General features: G+C 38.7%; 1 protein-coding gene across 1 annotated transcript in view; it reads left to right on the top strand.

Moving 5' to 3' along the window:
• UBA6 (ubiquitin like modifier activating enzyme 6) overlaps positions 1–18,951 on the top strand; it is a 29,631-nt gene extending 10,680 nt beyond the window's left edge. The window contains exons 11-33 of the mRNA XM_021532612.3: positions 335–397; positions 856–932; positions 1,574–1,640; positions 2,053–2,196; positions 2,907–2,974; positions 3,243–3,321; positions 3,506–3,586; positions 3,949–4,026; positions 5,320–5,501; positions 5,854–5,959; positions 6,691–6,780; positions 6,881–6,961; positions 7,531–7,659; positions 8,484–8,535; positions 8,642–8,705; positions 9,550–9,619; positions 10,265–10,336; positions 11,033–11,150; positions 12,106–12,299; positions 13,436–13,563; positions 14,377–14,464; positions 14,906–15,000; positions 16,263–18,951. Of these exons, the coding sequence (XP_021388287.3) occupies positions 335–397; positions 856–932; positions 1,574–1,640; positions 2,053–2,196; positions 2,907–2,974; positions 3,243–3,321; positions 3,506–3,586; positions 3,949–4,026; positions 5,320–5,501; positions 5,854–5,959; positions 6,691–6,780; positions 6,881–6,961; positions 7,531–7,659; positions 8,484–8,535; positions 8,642–8,705; positions 9,550–9,619; positions 10,265–10,336; positions 11,033–11,150; positions 12,106–12,299; positions 13,436–13,563; positions 14,377–14,464; positions 14,906–15,000; positions 16,263–16,398 (2,262 nt within the window). The 3' untranslated portion in view covers positions 16,399–18,951. The remainder of the gene's footprint in view (positions 1–334; positions 398–855; positions 933–1,573; positions 1,641–2,052; positions 2,197–2,906; positions 2,975–3,242; positions 3,322–3,505; positions 3,587–3,948; positions 4,027–5,319; positions 5,502–5,853; positions 5,960–6,690; positions 6,781–6,880; positions 6,962–7,530; positions 7,660–8,483; positions 8,536–8,641; positions 8,706–9,549; positions 9,620–10,264; positions 10,337–11,032; positions 11,151–12,105; positions 12,300–13,435; positions 13,564–14,376; positions 14,465–14,905; positions 15,001–16,262) is intronic.
• The last annotated feature ends 401 nt before the right edge of the window (positions 18,952–19,352 follow it).

Raw genomic sequence — 19,352 nt, 5'->3', positions numbered from 1 at the left:
TGTTTCCTAGAATTATAGAATGTCCTTTGTTTGGAAGGGACTCACAAGGATCATGGATTCCAGCTCCTGGCTCTGCACAGGACAGCCCCAAACATCACACCCATTTAAAGATGATTCTTGTCACTAGGATGTGAAACATTTCTCTGACCATTCAGAACTTGCAGTAGATAATTATTTTTAGCATCTAGTGTGGTATGAATAATGAAAAGAGCAATGGCAGTGCTAGTCAGAAAGGATATTTATTTCTTAATCTCTATAGGAAGAGTATTTTGTCAGGTAGCAGTGGCCGTTGTGTTCTTAAGTAGTGTGTTTGTCATGAATTCTGTTTTTCCAGGAACGTCTGGAGAAGCAGATAACAAATCCATTATGCCTTGTTGCAGATTTTAGCAAGCCTGAGGTAATTAGCAAGTGGGGATTTGGGCACAAGTGCTCTAATAGTAAAAATACATGGATTGTAATCTGTAACTTCATGTTTAGCATAATATAATTTCTACTTTTTGCCCTTAATGCTGGGCTTTGTTATTGATGTTTGGCAAAATGCAATGCATTATAATATCTAGTTAAAAGAAGATTGCCACACTTTCCAGTTCTAAATTCTGTTGGGTACTCTTCAGTTGGACTTAGTTGAAGAGAGTGCTGAATAAGTGTAAATGGCGTTGCATTACTGAACAACACTTTCTAAAAAACATTAATAAAATGTATTTCAAATTCACTTTGTAATATTATTTTAAAACTTTTTTTGAGTGTTGTACTTAAAAGACAAGAAATGGTAACAGAAGAGTTCAGATAGTTGTTTCTGTTTACTTCATTTCTTTCTAGTTTGTAACTGATCAACAGCTGTTTTTGTCTTAACAGGCACCTTTGCAGATCCATGTTGCCATGCTTGCCTTGAACCACTTCCAGGAGAACTTTGGTCGTGGACCAAACATTGGGTAAAGCAGCAGTTCTGTGTTTGCCAAGCCTTAAATCAGACACATCTCTTCTTTTTGTGTAGTTCTTGGGTGGCTGTGCAGCATGGTATCTTCCCTGTCTGGTACCTGATATACCATGTAGAAAAATGGAAAGGTTTAAAATGTTATCTGATGAGTGTCTGGGTGCATAACAAGGCTTTCCTAGTATAGCAATGACACTTTCTGGTCTCAAGTAGAGATGAGATACTTGTGGAGGAAGGCCTTCTCTGTTCTATTTTTTTTCACATTGTGGCACTGAGATGGAAAAGTTCTTTCAGTGATCCTGAATTATCTTTAGTTCATGGATTTAAAAAATATGAATGATCTGGGTTTAATTTTCAGAGCTTTTCATTTGGCTGTAGTTCTTGATGTATGTAATTTTGAGTTAAATGAGACAAAATTACTTAAAAAGTATATGTCTTGCACATGGACTTTTCCACTGATATGCCTGTTCTTGAGCTAACCCTACCATTTAGAAGTACATCTTGAATGCTCACTGTTAAGGATAATGTGAGATTCCAAACTTCCTACTGTAGCCATTGTTTTTTTCTTTCATTGATTGTTTTTCTAGAAGAACTCTGGAATGTTTAAGTCATCATTATTGTTTCTACCCTGGTGTCTAGATGCCTTCAAGATGCTGAGGAAATGCTGAAAATAGCCATGTCTATAAGTGAAACACTGGAAAACAAAGTGAGTAAGGAATCATTGTCATTATGACTCACTTTTCAATGTGCTTATTTACTTGTCTAAAAGTCATGCTTTATTTGTTGGTCCTTGTTCTGGCCTTTGAGTCCATCTTTAGGTAGATCAGCTGGCTCATGCCATGTGAGGAAACAGAATGGGATTTCAGCATGTGTTCAACTGAATGTTGACCTGACATGAAGGTTGATCCTGTGATGATGTGAATCCATTTTAGTGGATGTGACAAATACAGGGTATACAGTAGATCTGTCTTGTCTGAAAACTTTTTTGCTAGTCAGAGTGAAATAATCTTTTACTGAGTGAAATAATGTCTTTTACTGAAGAAGAATGGTCTGTGAAACTGTCAAACATTGTCTTGTTTACTGAGGGAGGAAACCTGTTCCTGTGTCTTACTTTTCAGCCTCAGGTGAATGGAGATGTGGTGAAATGGTTGTCTAGAACTGCTCAGGGATTTCTACCTCCTTTGGCCGCAGCAGTGGGTGGTGTTGCTAGCCAGGAAGTCCTGAAAGCAGTAACAGGAAAATTTTCTCCCTTGCAGCAGTGGGTAAGGCTGTCTTGGTTTATGGATGGTTATTTTGACATTCTCTGAATGGATAGTTGTGTGTGAATGCTGTATGATCAGAGTAACCTGAACAACTTCTGAACAACAACATGGAACTAAAAAAAAAAAAAAACAAACCCAAACAAACAAACAAAAAAAACCAAAAAAACCTTGAGACTATATTTAGAAATTACTGTTTTTTTTGTATACAGTAAAATTACAGCCAGTTTTAGTAAAATTTTTTGTATTTGGGGTTCAGGTAGCACATTGTTTTTCCACACTAGCAAAAATAGCATTGTCTTGTCACTGCATGAATGCAAAGGTGTGATATAATGCAGATATCAGTTTAAGCTACTGTACATAAGAGCAGGGCTTTCAGACTCTCAGAATAAATGTCAGAGTACAGTTGGATTAAAAAATGTCAATCTTCAGTTACCTATGCAGGGGCAACATGCCTGTCAGAAGTCAAAAACTTGCAGCTCACCTGTTTGAGTGAATGCTTTTTCCCCTTTGTGTCCAAGTGCTTTTTCCTGTCCATTAAAATTATGAAGTGAACTCTAGGGTACCAGATGCTGTGTAGTTTTCCAGTGACAGTAAAAACCTAGTGCTTCTAAATTTCTAGGCTCTGTTGTTCATACAAAGTAGTTAGTTTTTAACTAAAGTAACCTGTTCACAGGTTTTTATTGGATTTTGTCTTTTTTTTTTTTTTCCAGCTGTATATAGATGTTTTAGACATTGTAACACCTCTAGAGAAGGTGGGCTCTGAGGAGTTTCTCCCACGGTAAATATAACTACAAATTGCTGACTTATGTATTATGTTCACATCTGAGTCTCAAGCAGGCACAGATGTCTTTTAAAGTTAATTCGGTGCTGTTTGCTGGAGGGACAGGTTTGGGGTTAAGAATGTGTGTCCTATTTCAGTATGAATAGGAATTATATACTCTGTCTGACTTTCTTAGTTCATGTTAAAGTGTAGTTTGGAATCAGTGGTACTACCATAATAAACAGCAGCTTGAAGTCTTCTGTTTTTGTCTTCTGTGCCTGCATAGGGGAGATAGATACGATGCCTTGAGGGCTTGTATCGGAGACTCTCTGTGCCAGAAGCTCCATGATTTGAATGTTTTCTTGGTGAGTATGACTGACACACTATTTGCAAGTGCTTTGTTGGTACTGCTAATGCCTACTGTCCTCAAAATACATGAGGGCAGCTCTGTGATGTACCACTGCAGAATAAATGGTCTGGATTTGCAGTGGGACTTGTCTTTGTGATTTCCATTTACATTTCTGATTCTAAAAATGTAATGTTCTTTAGGTTGGCTGTGGAGCCATAGGCTGTGAAATGCTGAAAAATTTTGCACTTCTTGGTGTTGGTACTGGGCAAGAAAAAGGATTGGTAAGTCACCTGTTAACCTTACTTCTCATTGGAAGTAGTGTGACAGGGAAGAATGAAATAATTAGACTACTAACATTGTTAAAAGCCTAAGTCTTATTTCAGGTTGATCTCTGTGCAGAGGATACAGTGGCCTTGGTGTAGAAGGATGTGCAATTAGAAGCAGAAAACACTTGGAGCAATCTTGCTGTATTTTGATTTTAAACCAAAATTTAGTCAGTCGGTATAAGCAGAGCTTTGGTCAAAGTGGATGCTATAGCAGTGTTTTGTTTTGACAAGTGTTTATAGAAGTTTCATCAAGATCATTGCTCAGTGTTACACTTAAATTGTAACTTCAGCTGTTGCTTTTGCCCCTTCTGACTTAGGTTACAATTACAGATCCAGATTTGATAGAGAAATCCAACTTGAACAGGCAGTTTCTTTTTCGACCTCATCACATACAGGTAGGCTTTTGTAGTCAGTAAATTTTCTGAACTATTGTGTTGCCCTGTCCTGTGTCCCTGCAGAGAGCTGAACTTGTGAGTGTCTGTACTTCTGTCTGGAAAAGACTTAGAGGCTGTAATGAAATCTAGGGTTTTTTTAAAACAGTGCCTAGAACTCCAATGGCATCCTAAGTATGGATGTATCACCAAGTACTACTCATCACTAGTATAATTTAAGTAAAATTGCTTGTCTAGTCTTAATTTGTACTGGTGTTTTTGATTAATGAAATCTCTCGAATTTGACAGTTGAATGAGTACTGAATTGCATAAGAGCATGCCATGGGTTGCTGTGTCAGAAATGCTCTACTATGCCAGTGAAATTTGGGGAAAATAAAACAACAAAAAATAGACCCTGCTGGCAGAAGTCTCCTTCATAGAGCTCAGTAGTGCTGCTGCTGATGGAACTTAACCAAAGTTGGTGTCTTCTGACATAATTCAGTTTTCACTAAGCTGGTAAATAGTTTTGAAAAAGCTCAACATGTACATTCAGTAAATGGGTAACACAGAAGCTGTTAATTCCTTAGAAGCAGAGAGAACATCCCTGTACTTGCAAACACAGCACAAAATAAAAAAGGTGGCTTAGATCATGACAGCAATGCGGAAAAAGGTTTCCCCTGCCCAAAACCCAACAGTTGAATTTTCTGCCTCCTGTTTATGTATAGCAAATCTGGGAACAGATTGCACTTTGGATGGATGGAAAGTGAGCCCTGCAAGCTTTTAGAAGCCACAGGCTTGAGTGCTGATCCCTAGATAACTGTGGTGTGGCTAGAAGTGTTGGGTAGGTCAAGAACTCTATTTCAGTTTAGCTTCTGAAATTGGTTTTATGTGGAATGCCTTGCAGTAACGTGATTATTCACAGGTTCTTGATGTCTGTACTGCATAGACACAGTCAGAGTTAGTAATGTGTTTATCCTCAGACAGTCATAGCTGCTCCCTTCTTTTGAAGAAATTCTTAAGAGTGGCAGCATCTGGCATCAGTTTCAGTTACTTGATAAACTATTGAAGCACTTCCACCATGTGGTCTCTGAATAAAACTAAATAAATAAAACAAAACAAACAAAAAAAATTAAAACTAGATTAATAAGATATTTATCAGTGAGGGAAGTATATGATTTAAAAATGTTGTTTATTGTATGTTTTGCATACTAACATTTCTGTCAGTGAATTTTGTCTGATCAGTAAATGAAGTTGCTATTTCTGTGTTTCTGATGTTCTTTATCTGCATATTACTGATACCTGTATTTATGCTTTCAGAAACCTAAGAGCTACACTGCAGCAGAAGCAACTCTGAACATCAATCCTTACATAAAGATTGAGTCAGATATTAATAAAGTTTGTCCAGCCACTGAGAACACTTACACTGATGAATTCTACACCAAGCAAGATGTGATTGTGACTGCTTTGGACAATGTTGAAGCCAGGAGATACATTGATAGGTAGGGTGTTGAAGGGAAGCAAGAGCAACTGTTAACTTCTGATGAGGGTGAGACTACTCTGTCAGTTTTAAGGCTGAATTATTAAAGCATAAAAATATGCATTTACATTTAAAAGTAGAGATATTGACACAAATAATTTCTAACGCTCATAATCCACACATGCTGAGTTGTATGGTATCCTGATCTAACCTGAATAGTTCTTATTTTATCTATTTTTTTCCTGAGTTTGGTGTAAGCTTTCCACTCTTCTGAAAGTGCCTAGTGACAACTCTGGTTGCACTCCAGTAATGTTTGCAAGGCAAGAATGTAGAGATTGTTCTGTACTCTGATAGTCTGTGTCTTTCCATGTCAGTCGTTGTGTGGCAAACCTGCGTCCTCTTATAGACTCTGGAACTATGGGAACAAAAGGACACACAGAAGTTATTGTGCCCCATCTGACAGAGTCCTACAATAGTCATGTAAGTCTTTCAAGACCATTGCTCACCTTCTCTAGCTTGTCCCATGATGCCCGCTGATTCTTTGATCATTTTTATGTGTCATTCTAAAATAAGTAGCCTATTTGAGCTGCTGAAGAACAGTACCATTAGGAAATAATTGCTTCCTTTGTTTCTGAAGAAAACTCACAGGAAATAAAATTTGAGCAGTTCTTTACAAGCATACATAACAGTTCTGTTTGAACAGGAAAGGGGAAAATGAACCTTCAGGCTCTATTGCTGATAGACACTACCTGCAGTATCCGTCTGTTTTAAGTTCTTGTGGAGAAATTCACTGGTTGAGAATACCATGAAATAGTGCCATGTGGACACAGAGACAGGATTTTGAGCATCCTAGTTGTCTTGTTAGGGTCTATAAAAAAGTCTTTCTGGCCTAGAGTGACAGGACATGTTTCATGTTGAAAGTGTACCTGAATGCCAGCTGCACATCTTGGAAAACCTGGCTGGCAATTTCACCTGTTGTTTATGTTTCAAAGTTCAGTTTTGCATTCTAGTGTTGAGTTTAGACTATTCTTCATAAAGAAGAATTGACAATACTAGCTAGTGTTCATAAAACACATTTCTAAGCAGAAAAAGCCACTTTGTATTTTATAACAGCAGAGGTTTTAACTTATGTAGTGTACGAGTTCTTGGTGCTATTATTAGCAATTAACCTGGATAAGCCTGCATTGACATGCAACCCTCTTTAATTACAGCGGGATCCTCCAGAGGAAGAAATACCTTTTTGCACTTTGAAGTCTTTTCCAGCTGCTATTGAGCATACGATACAGTGGGCAAGAGATAAGGTAATGGATTTGCCTTTCTGGCATTCAGCACAACTCCATGTGTGTGTGGAAAGGCGGGCATCTGATGCATAATGGCATATTTGTTCTTTTTATTTTACAGTTTGAAAGTTCATTTTCTCACAAGCCTTCATTGTTTAACAAGTTCTGGCAAACCTATCCATCGGCAGAAGAAGTTTTACAGGTAAGGGAATGTTGCCAGGGTAAAATAAAGGGTTTAAACTACTGCTTTATGGATTTTGTTTCTATTTAAGGCCAGTGAAATTAGGATTAGTTTCTGACTTTTTTCGGAAAACCTGAAGACTTACTTGGCCAAGACATTAGTTGATCATATGAACAGTGTTTCTGGTGTGCCACATAATTAAAAGTTTCTCCACCTCATGGGCACCATACATGATGTACAAGTACGAGAAAGACTGAGACATTGCTAGTGTGTGATTAGTGTGTGTCACACTGATGTGTAACTAGCTGGGAAAAATGAAAGTAAGACTGAGTTTGAAGTGAGTTCAAGTAGTAAAAAATTAGATTGAAATTGTTTACTGTCTTTTTCTTGTGAGTCTGTAATGGCTTGTGGTCCAAAGGGCTGGTGGAAGTTAATGGGGAAAAAACTCCAGTGGAGAGGAGCACATAAAGGATAATATTTCATTAAGTGAACCTGTTTCCTCTTGCCTATGGATTACTAAAAGCGTGTTTACTGTTTTACTGCTTTAGAAGGAATCTTGTCTTTTAACATTGTCATGTTTCTTTATCTAGAGAATAAAATCAGGAGAGAGCTTGGAAGGCTGTTTTCATGTTATTAAAACTCTCAGTAGAAGACCCCGAAGTTGGACTCAATGTGTAGAACTAGCACGAGTAAAATTTGAAAAGTATTTTAGCCATAAGGTAGGTAAGACCTATAAATGAGGTAGCAGTAGACTGATGAGGATTTTAGAAAACCTGGTGGCTCTAATAATGAGGTGTCCAAGTCTTTACACTGACTTCCATCTCTTCATAAATAACAAACTCTATTTGAAACCTAAAAATGCTGCATCCCTTTCTACTGTAGCACTTCTAGGTCTGGTTTATTAACTCACTTAACTCTGTTCAGTAGTCTCCATGCAGTTTTCTTGGCATTTTTCCATTTTTTTTTTCCAATGTATGAGGATTATTAGATGTCTTATTAGGCAGTGGGTTTTTGTTTCCCACACTAAACTCCTGTTATTGAACTCACCTTCGTAACCCTGATTTGTCAAAGATTTTTCTGAAATAAGAGCCAGTCATTCTGACAGTCTGGTCCATATTTTTTCTTAAAGTATGTGTGTAGGAAAATTTTGTAGGAGAGATAGGACTGGCATGTTGTGAATTAATATAACATTCCTGTGCATACAGAATCCCTGGTGGTAGCATTGAGAAAATACTGCATTCCAAGTTGAATCTATATGCAAGAATCCTAAAGTGACAATAAGATGGGGGAGAATGCTTTCCTTCTTGGATTAAATGCCTTGCTTGAGCTCTGTATAGATGAGGTGACATTATCATCTCTGTTCTGTGAATGAAATGGGCAAGCACTCTGTCTAGTAGTACTTGTCTTTAAGCTGTCTGTCTTGACAAAGGTGTTTGATGATTTTCTGAACTCTTTAAATTGCTTCAGCTAGTCAGGCTTGATTTAGTGTAGTGATGTCAATCTCTGTGACAAATTACTAGAGCCTCTCTGGCTTTTCCTCTAGGCTCTTCAGCTTCTTCATTCATTTCCCCTTGATACACGATTAAAAGATGGAAGTAAGTACAAATGTCTCTTTATGCCTGTTGAAAATTCATGGCATATGTCATGTTGTTGCTGCTCCTGGTTCCTTAGGATTTCATCTGAAGTCTGTTTTCCTACCAGGTTTGTTTTGGCAATCACCAAAGAGGCCTCCTTTCCCAGTGAAGTTTGAATTTAATGATCCTTTGTAAGTATGATACTGTCCCAGATGCATTGTATAGCATCCTATAAAACCCACCTTACAGCAGGAAGTGCAAGGCAGTGGCTTTATAGCCCTGGAAGTCGGAATGGAATTAATAGCTGTTAGTGCACAATCTTATCCTGTGGCAGATTTGGTGAGCTGCCAAATACTTTCACTGCAGATAATTTAACTTTCACTGATACGGGATTGGAGGATGCTGTTCTGACAACTTCTAATGTGAAGTGACTTAGAACAACTCATTTCATGTCTTAGATGGCTGCAGAATTACCGAGTTGCTGTTGTCACACCTCTCTGTCCCCACTGTCCACATTATAAAATACAGGCTGTGCCAAATGACCTAGTGAAGGGACTGCTTTTCTTGTTCATTACAATTTGGGTCTGATCTAGATGGCTTGGGTATTACAGATAATTTTAAAAATGGATGTGGTTGATGGATTAAAAAGCTTTTATCTGATGTCTATCTACAATTGTTTTAAGAAACTGGATCACCGTTTTTAGTTTGAGTGAAAACTGACATCATGCTAAATATCAAAGTAATTCTGATAAAGCTTTATATTATATTGATGTCATATGAGCATTTGTAATTGTTTGCTTGACTGCAAAAGTTCAGGTGTCATGGTTTTCAATAAATAACTCTCCACTCATCAAAATTTGCTTAGTTTTGGGGACAACTTCCGAGTCAAAATGTGCTATTTTGTACTGTATACAGTGAGGGATGGAAATTCTGTTTCTCAGTATGTTTGCTTAAGATCTTGAACATGATTGCAAACCTTTGGGCAACTGAAGTAGAAAAAACAACCAACCAAAAATAATTATTTTTTTTCTTCAGGCACTATGGTTTCATCGTGAGCACAGCGAAGCTCTTTGCAACAGTGTACTCTGTTCCTTTCACAGAAAAGGTAATCCAGGTGGTAACAGTGTTCCCTTAACCAACTGAATTTGGTGTTCAGTTTTGGCCTATGTCCAGCTGCCAGTTCTTTTCAAGAGATGATTGAAGTGATTCTTACAGTAGACTATTCTTTGGCACTGTATGTTTGGCAGCTGTTTACACTTATTTTCTTTATTTAAATCCTGAACCTGGAGAAAAACTGAGTTGTGTATTGGATATTTTCAGTAAGTACTGAACTTGGGAATTATTATTTTGATGCAATATAACTACTGAATTGAAAGAAAATCTCTTTAAGGCTTTTTGAAAAATTGTCTTAGGCATGCTGTGGAGATTTTATTTTTTACTGCTTACAGCCTCTGCATTGCTTATCCCTTTTTTTTTTTTTTCTTTTTTTTTTATTTGGACTGTCCTGTAAGTCAGGTTTGCACTTCTGTTCAGTTTTCAAGTGCTAAGTACTTCACACTGCTTGGTTTGCTGTGGCAAATGAATTGTCACTTGGTGTTTTAATGATGATGTTTTGCTGAAACATCACTGAATATCTGTGAGACTTCTTGGGTCTAGTACTCATTGCAATCCTATTGTATTTACAGTCTTTTTGTGGAGGCCTTTTTGAGTTTATGTGAATTTAAATTGTTTTTCTTCAAAACCATAACAGGACTTGTCAGAGGAAACCATTTTGGGGATTATTTCATCTGTGAAGGTACCAGAGTTTAGACCTTCAAACAAAGTAAGTGTGATATTTCATTTAAAGAAAAAAATATGATATTCCACAAGCAGTGTCCCACATCTTCAACTAGTGTACTGATGCTAATGAGAAATAAACACAAATTAGAATGTGTTTTGGGGAAATAAGTATGTTAAGGTTAGAGGGAGCACCTGAAGAACACCTAGTTCAATCCTCTTGCTTAAACAGGGGCTGCTAGAGCAAGTCATCAAGGACTGTGACCCACGGAGTTATGAATATCTCTGAGAATAGAGACTCCAGAGCCTCTCTCTTTGCCAGTGTTCAACCATCCTCACAATTGTTATGGGATGCTTTGTTTGTTTCTTTTTCTTTCAAGTATGTTTGTATGTTTCTTAGGGAATTTTATGTGCTTCAGTTTGTGCCCTTGTGCTGTCACTGGGCACACTCTGCTCTCTGTACTTCTCCCCATGAAATACTTGTACACATTGATAAGATCCCATTGACCCTTGTCTTCTCCACTCTGAACCATCACAGCTCTTTCAGCTTCTCCTCTCGTATGAGATGCTCCTGTCCTTTAATGTACTTAGAAGCTCTTGGCTGGACTTGATCCAGTAAATCCATGTCTGTCTTGAGCTGGGGAGGAAAGTCTGCAAGGAAGACAGGAAATTCAATCTACTTGACACCTGCATTGTATGAAGTTCGTGTATCTTAATACTCAAGCACTGCACACACTTGCAGGTTGTACAGACTGATGAAACTGCAAGAAAACCAGATCATATTCCTGTCAGCAGTGAGGATGAAAGAAATGCTATTTTCCAGCTGGAGAAGTCTATACTATCCAATGAAGCTCTGGAAAGTGAGTAGTGCAAACCAGCATCATAGTTTAGTAATATCCTGCATTTACATTTGCCACTAGTGACATTCAGGTCTTTGGATGAAGCAGTTCTGGAATTCTGCATGAAGTAGAGCTGATACCTAAAGCTTTCTGCAATGCCATGCAGATACCTGTCCTGTTGCTTGACATTACCTTATGATTCTGTGTTTCTGAGATTTGTGGAAGTTTTAGGGCTTTCTGTTACACTTGCTTGTAATTACAGCACTGATGACAGCAAGCAAGCAGGCAGCAGCGGGGAATGGAACTCTTTAAGGAGGGGAAGGGTGTTGGCTGGATCCCAGATGGACTGCAAGTGATTCAGGCATGAGAAGGCTGCAGTCACTACTTAGAGTTCTCAATCTGAAATGATCCTAAATTGTAAAAATTGTTAAGAGTTTTCCTCAGCATCTTCTGGATTTAAAGTGATGCTTGCATCCCATTTTGTGTCTGGCCACACAAAGAGGTCAACTAGGCAACGACTACATGCAAGCTTTTTTAGGCCATGAATACAGGAGAAAGATTAGCTTATCACTAACTCATCCCATGGAGTATCAACCCAAAACTGATTCCAATGCTACTGAATCCATATTTTGATTTTTTTGCAGATAAACTAAGCTTTAAAAGGGAAATCTCTCAGGATGAAGCTGTAGTGAGGTGGAGTGTATGAAAAACATCAATAGGAATGTTCAAAATCTGTTCTTGGTGGTGCAAGGAAAGTAAAATTACAGAGCTCTGTTGATGCTTATTTCATTATTCACTTTTAGCAAGTGCTATTGAGAGGGTGATTTCCTAGCATAGGAAAACAAGTGAGGCATCAAGGTCCAGGATGTGAAATGTTTAATTTGTTAAGGTTCTAGTTCCTTTAAATTGTGTTTTTGACACCTTCAATTTGCTAATAATAATTTTTGCTCTTTTATATTTTCTTTTTTATGAGCAGCTGACTTGCAAATGAAGCCCGTTTCCTTTGAGAAAGATGATGATAGTAATGGGCACATAGATTTTATAACAGCAGCGTCAAACCTGCGAGCCAAGATGTACAACATCGAACCAGCAGATCGGTTCAAAACAAAGCGCATTGCTGGAAAGATTATTCCTGCCATTGCGACAGCTACTGCTGCAGTATCAGGGCTGGTGAGATTAATTTTTAAAATGCATATTTCTTTCTCTTACTGTTTCTTGCCTTCAACTGCTGTTGTCTGGGTATTGATTACTGCTGCCTTGACAGAGGTTCATTTAAAGAAATGGATTTATTTCTTATGTGCCAATAGCAAAGATCATGCTTGATTCTAGTTGTGGTTGTTGAGGAATGCATGTAGTGCAGGTAGCTCAGTGTGGAGTTGCAGTGCCAGCTGAAGATTGAGCTCTGTGTGGGAGCCTCAGGCAAGAGGTCTTGAACTGATGCTTACCCTCTGCACAACAAATGGCAGGGGACCTGTGGCCCAGCCTGGTGACCAAACACTCACAGAGACTCAGCAGGATCCAACGACTGAGCTGGAAGACCCTGAACTGTCGAGCACAGAGACTAAGGGTTCAAAAGCCCAGGTAGTCCTTTGTTGAGAGCCCCTTCTCCAACCAGCTTGAGTGGTTACTCTGTTGCTACACCATGATAAAATTACTTAAAGAAACCAGAAAGTCTGAGACTCTGCTAAGGAAAACCCAGGGTCCAGCCAGCAAAGAAACCTTGTATGGTTGCGAGAGTGGCATGAGCAGTGAGGCAGTGGTTGAGAAGCTGCCCACTGAAGGGGATTCAGTCCCAGCAGTGAAAGTCTTTGGCGGTGTGAGTGTGGCTGATGGAGTGGCTCCTGAATGGTCAATAAGGGAAGTTTCCTTACCACAGTAAGCCTTTGGTACTTTTATTTTTTATTGCAGCACAGAAAGATGGGTTGGAATTCTGCATTTTGGTTTGTTTTTGGCCATTAGTACTAACTTCCATCAGAATGCCGCTGCCAAGAGTGGAAGGGATCTGTTCTGTAGTAGTTCACGTTCATGCATCTCAACAGAACCTCATGTTTTGTGGAGATTGCATGAACCAAACAGTTTTGGAAGAATACTACATTAAGAACAGTTTTGAATGTTTTAAGTATTTCACTTGGCTGCAACAGAATTTATTTATGTGGCATAGTGGGTTGCATTTCCATGTTATTTACTCTGCTGATTGAACAAAAGCTGATCTTATTAACAACTTCCTTGGTAGTTGCTGGTCTCTTAACTACATTAGAGTTGATAATAGCACTAAAACCTAAAAAATAAATTCTAATTTACTGCAGGTTGCACTGGAACTCATCAAAGTTGTGGGTGGCTACCCAGCTGATGCATACAAGAACTGTTTTCTGAACCTAGCCATTCCCATAATGGTCTTTACAGAAACTGCTGAAGTAAGAAGAACAGAAATCAGGTAGGAAGGACAATGACAGACAGGGAAGGACAATGTTTGGAAACCTACTAATTGATGCTTAAAACTTGCTGAACCATTCCAACAAGTGTGAAGTTTGAATAGTTACTAAATCCAGATATCCACATTAAGGCCTTATGTGCACACATAACAGAGCTATGATGGAACAACAGCTCATGGCCATACTCCAGTTAAGCATTCTAGATATTCAAGGGTATTTTTTGTTGTTTAAACTTGGAAGATGAAAAATGGCTTCATGCTTGGTATCAAACTCTGTTATCCACTTACTGTGTACTGCTAGAAATGTAAATGATCATTGTAATAGGATAAATAATAATATATGTAATAATAAAGGGTGTCCCATAATGCATTGCCCAAGAATTTCCTGAGTGGAAAATGCAGTCCATATTCATGTATCCTAATTCTAAAAAATAGTGGGTTTAAAGGCTTAGTTTGGTTTTCAGTGGAAGCTGTTAATTGTGAGATTTTAAAAATCTAGAGAAGGTAGATGTGTGGCATTGTTCTTTGGAAACATCCTAGACATCCTTTTGCATCTTGTTCAACAAGAGCTATTTTTTTAGTAGGTCTGAAAACTCAGTAGCTTCATTGTCAGGTACCATGTCTACTTAGGGGTCTTACTGTGTCCTGTGCTTAGCAAAGTCAGAGGGCTGGAGAAATGGCAGCAGAGAGGGAAGAGGCTTTTGCTCAAGATTAAACAGCACATCAACAGGAAGACATGGCAGTTCTCCAATACACTTCAAAAAGGAATGACTAAGTTCACATTCTCAAGTAACAACCTTTCACTTTTTAAAACAGAAATGGGATATCATTTACCATCTGGGACAGGTGGACAATTTATGGAAAAGAGGATTTTACTCTGTTGGACTTCATAAATGCTGTCAGAGTAAGTTATCTACTGTCCTGGGTTAATACAAGACAAGAGGAAAGGAGTTTCTTGTTTTGGGTTGTTGAATTGTATTTTGTTTTCTTGTTTATTTCCATCAAGTTACTGCTCAAACCAGAATAATTTTAGTAATAACTAATGTATAATAATAATAAAAATTATAATAACTAATGTATAATAATTTTAGTAATAACTAATGCTTTAGTAATAACTAACAGGAATGTCTCTAAGTAAAGGCATCCAAGCTTGTTTTCAAATTCCTTGTTAATTCAGTTGGCTCAAATGTATCCTAAAACTTTCTATCAGCATCTATGCATTAGCAGGTTTACTGGTTTGGATCCTATGGATTTGAATAATTAGCTGTAGTATTTGCAGCAGTAGTATCTGCTGGTTTGGGCAGCTGTTCTAGTCTTTTAAGAAGTTTTAATTTGTGAATTCCAGGAGAAATATGGAATTGAACCAACTATGGTTGTACAAGGAGTCAAAATGCTCTATGTTCCTGTGATGCCAGGCCATATCAAAAGATTAAAGTTGACGTAAGTATAACTGGAAAGTGGATTCAGGGATGCAAGTGCACACACAAATTATGTTCATTGCTTGTATCAAATGGACATATGTCTGACAGCAGTATTTTCTCTCAAAGTGGTTTCTAGCCATTAATACTTTGGAAAGAAAAAACACATTTGAAAGAAAAAAAGATAATTTATTACTTTTTGTAAAACAAACAGAAAAAAAAGAAAATAAAAAAGAGAAGGTGAATTAACTTCTGTGATGAGGAAAGGAGACTTGCAAAATGCTTCTTTAACTGTTGAATACCAGAATGAGAAAGCTAAAGAAGTCTGGCAGTAATTCTTTGGGGGGAAAGAATGTACCATGGTTCAAGCAGAACAAGACTACTAGGACCTTTTGAAACTGGCTTAAAACTAATGCTGGTATTTAGCAATTTAGCTCTGAAGGAATAATGTATTGCTTGCAGTTTAAGATTTCTGGAAGTCTGTTCAATTATAGTAATTGCTTGAGATTCTACATCACTTTAGCCCTTTTAAGAATTATGACAATTACAAAGGCTTTGCTATGCTGCTTACAGAGAGGAAATTGAGGTGTTTCACCCTGGCAGTTTGGCAGGATGTGAAGGCAGGGCATTAGTTTTGACTGAAGGCCTTTGCAAAATAACAGCCAGATCTCACCCAGTTTAGTCCTGCCTTACACCTGTGGGTTGAACTACTTTAGCTCAAAATCTGTTCCTTACAGCTCCTGTGAAGTGTGTGGTAGTGTTCACAGGCTTTGCTGGAGCAAGTGGATGCACTGCTCAGTACTGTTTTGAAGGCCTGCCAGTAGCTATAAGGGAGAGATGTATGAGTAAGCTACTTCAAACTCCTGGGGAGAGAAGAGCTGCTAAGCTGTAGAGTTGCTACAATGAGAATTTACAGCGTATCTCTAAAAATGTTGCTTATATGTTTTCTCTTACAGCTGTATAAATATTTTTGAATGAGTGGGGTATGTAATGAAGTCAAAGCCATGGTATGAAGCTGCCTTCTTGTGAATATCAGGATTTTTTACTACTATGGCACTTTAATGGGCTGTGTCTGTCAGGAAAATGGAATACTGTTTGCTGAAGCTCAGGTGGAGGAACAGCTTTTGTGTGTAATTCAGAGTGGTTTATTCTCTGTTTTAATTTGGTCTGTAGTATGCTGGGCTAGTACATATTGCTGGCAGTGAAATTCTTCTGGGTCTGGCCCTGAATTCCCATTGTCAATCCTCTTGGTACATTTATGAACTGCTCTTAATTTCTTTATAGGATGCAAAAGCTTGTGAAACCATCAGCTGATAAGAAGTATGTGGATTTGACAGTATCATTTGCTCCAGAGACTGATGGAGAGGAAGACTTGCCTGGGCCACCAGTGAGATACTACTTTGTTCAGGAAGACAATTGATGGTAGAGACACAAAAGTCACTCATGGACCATTTGTTCTGAAAGGAGTGTGCTAATTTTTAGCTATTAAAGATGGTACTCTATATTTCTTTTTGGTGAAGCCTTAATTAAATGGTGAAAATCAGTGGCTTTGCACTGAAGACAAACTGGATTTGTTTCTTCTGCTCCTGTATTCTTCAAGCCTGTTTGCTCAAAGGAGGATTGGTCACTCCATGAGATGGAATGTCCAGTACAGTCCTTACCTTAAAGGCAAGATTTGTTCTGAGGAAAGCAAGAAGAATGGTGAACCTAAGAAATGGTCCCCATGTGCAAATTAGGTAATTTGCATTTTCTTAGGGAAGAGTGCAAAAAATAGGAAAAGCACCATTTTATGATACTCCTGGTGTTCTAAGAACATCTCAAATTCATTTCACATGTTACACCATTCTCAAACAAGAATTTCATTCTTGCCATCTACACATAAGATCCATCTGAACGGCTTAAACTCCCACTCAAAAGCAGAGGAACTGCTTTCTTGTGTGGCTGCTTAGTGGTGCTGTGGTCAGCACAGCTATCTTGTGTCAGTCTCAACATGGAGATGTAGGGAGGGGGTGTGAATTGTCAAAACACCCTGAAGTCCAGAGAGCTGGAATTTTTGATTATCTGCACTAAGACTGTTCTTTGTGGAATACTGCAGTATGGGGAAAGTGAAAGCCTATTGGAGAGCCAAATTAGCACTTTCAACAATAAAACTTGTTCTTCAACAAAGAGAAAATGTGGTTGAGCCTTTCTGCCCTCACCAAATTAAAATCACTGTAGCACTTGATGACGTTTAAGGCAGAAAAAAAGACAAATGGATGTTTGTCAAAGCAAACTTACCTCAGCTGTTCCTTTTGGTACTATTTCCCTATAGCAAATTGTTGTGCTGTATACCTGTCCTCAGAACAAGTCTGAGCTGCACTGAACTGTGAGGTCTTTACCCTCACTGGTTAGTTATTGGGATGTGTAATTATAAAATTTCTGCTTAATTGGAAATCATTATGGACTAGTTTTGCTTCTGTGGTGAGGCAGAGGTGTGTTACAAAAACATAATCATTTAAGTCATTTAAGCACTGAGTACTTGAGGTTGTAGTTCTTTTTTTCTCCCCATCACAGTAGAGCAAGGCAAAATTAAAAGAAAAACTTACAAACTGAAATACCCTCTCATATGTTTCAGCTTTAGAGATTGTTATTTAACATTATATCCTGCAGCTGTTGCAAAAGCTATTAACAGCTTAGCTGTTTATCCTCAATCATAGTTTATTAAGCTTTAGGGATGTCTTCACATTTAATGTAATGATGTCACTAATTAGCGCTAAGGATCACATAAAGGTTTAGGTCAACAAGAAAAACTGTCACCTCTCACAGCTGGAGGCTGGGAAACAAATGAAACTTTGAGTAAGTATATTCTCTTACGTTAGTGTGGTGTTAATGTCATGCTTATGCTTTTGAAATAAGCAGCATTTAAAAATAGTAAAGTCTTAGTACTGTTCTAGAATGCCATATAACTGTCCTCAGGGTTTAAAGTAAACTGTCAGATATAATTAATGCAATGGCTTTTACTAATCACAACATGTACACCTTTGAGAGCCTTGTAAAAAGTCCAGGTCAAGGCTGGCAGGGATCACAGCCGGAAATTGCAGATATGGCTGTATCTTTATGCTGCTCTTATTGTGTGTGTCATGGATGGATGGATGCTCTGTGGATAGGTTCTGCTTAGTTAAAAAGTTGATTATGGAAAAAGTAAAAATGCACAATGGCTCTAGATATTTATTAGCACACCTTCAAAATTTTTGGATGTAAATTAATCTAGGTAAAATCTCAGAACTAGTAACTTCAAGAGGACTTTCTGTAGAAGAACTCAGCATGTCAAGTGGCTCATTAAACCTGTTATTCTTGCTTTAAACCTTTTTGAGTTGCTGATATGGAGAGTGAAGGTATTTATATGGAAGATTGTGGAGTATACTGATTCAGTGTGAATTTGTGTTTGATAGAGCCCGTTTCTCAATCTGCTCCTGCTTTTCATCAAAAATCTCTGCAGGTGCCCAGCACGATCACACTAAAAAGGCCCTGGGCAAGCGAATGTTGGGTTGCCAATCTTCAAATCTTCAATGTTGTCAGTGTTACCACACTAGAGGCTTGTAGTATTACCTGGGACCTGAGAACTGCTTTATTTATTTATTTAGTTAGTTTAGTGGTGGTTTTTTTTTTTTTTTTTTTTTTTTTTTTTTTTTTTTTTTGTGGCAGTGAAAACTTGTATTAGTCTAGGACTGTTTGATGCACAATTCCAGTGGAGCAGCTGAAGCTTGCTGTCTTCCTGCAACAATGAAGAACTGTCTTTCCACAGAGCACTTCAAAAAGCTTTCTGTCAGAATGTTATTCTTTGAGAGAGCAGTTGATTTGCAGGAATTAAGTTTTATATCAGTAATTCAGCTCCTTCTCGCTCAAATGCCTTCTTGAAATTTGCTCATATGTACACCAGCTTTCTCTAAATTTCTATCACTGTTAATAGATAAAGTTAATTAATTTGTGCATGCCCGGTTGCTGCTGCGCGAGACCGGCTCCGGGCGGGCGCCGGCGGGAGGCTCTGCGAGGCTCAGTTCCAGCGCGGGCACACGAAATGGCGGCACGGGGCTGGGGTGCAGACACGTGTTCCCGAGACCGCGCGCACCGGCCCGGCGCCGGTTACACCCCGTGCCGGGGCGGGGAACCTGAGCCGCGGCCAATGGGACGGCAGGCAGGGGACAGGGGCAGGGAAACCCCGGGGACAGCGAGGGGAGCGGCGGGGGGCAGGGACCGACCGCGTGGCGAGGGGAAAAGACCGCGTGGCAAGGGAAAGGCGGGAGGTGTGGTAAGGGAACGCGCGGGAAGGGGGGAGGGGGGGGAAGAAAAAATTGCAAACCCCGCACCCGGTATTAAGCAGCCAGATCAACTCTT

Source organism: Lonchura striata, chromosome 4, assembly GCF_050655825.1.
Source record: "Lonchura striata isolate lonStrDom1 chromosome 4, ASM5065582v1, whole genome shotgun sequence".
Lineage (NCBI taxonomy): Eukaryota > Metazoa > Chordata > Aves > Passeriformes > Estrildidae > Lonchura > Lonchura striata.
Note: the sequence above shows the minus strand (reverse complement) of the source record. Positions and strands in the feature narration are given on the sequence as shown.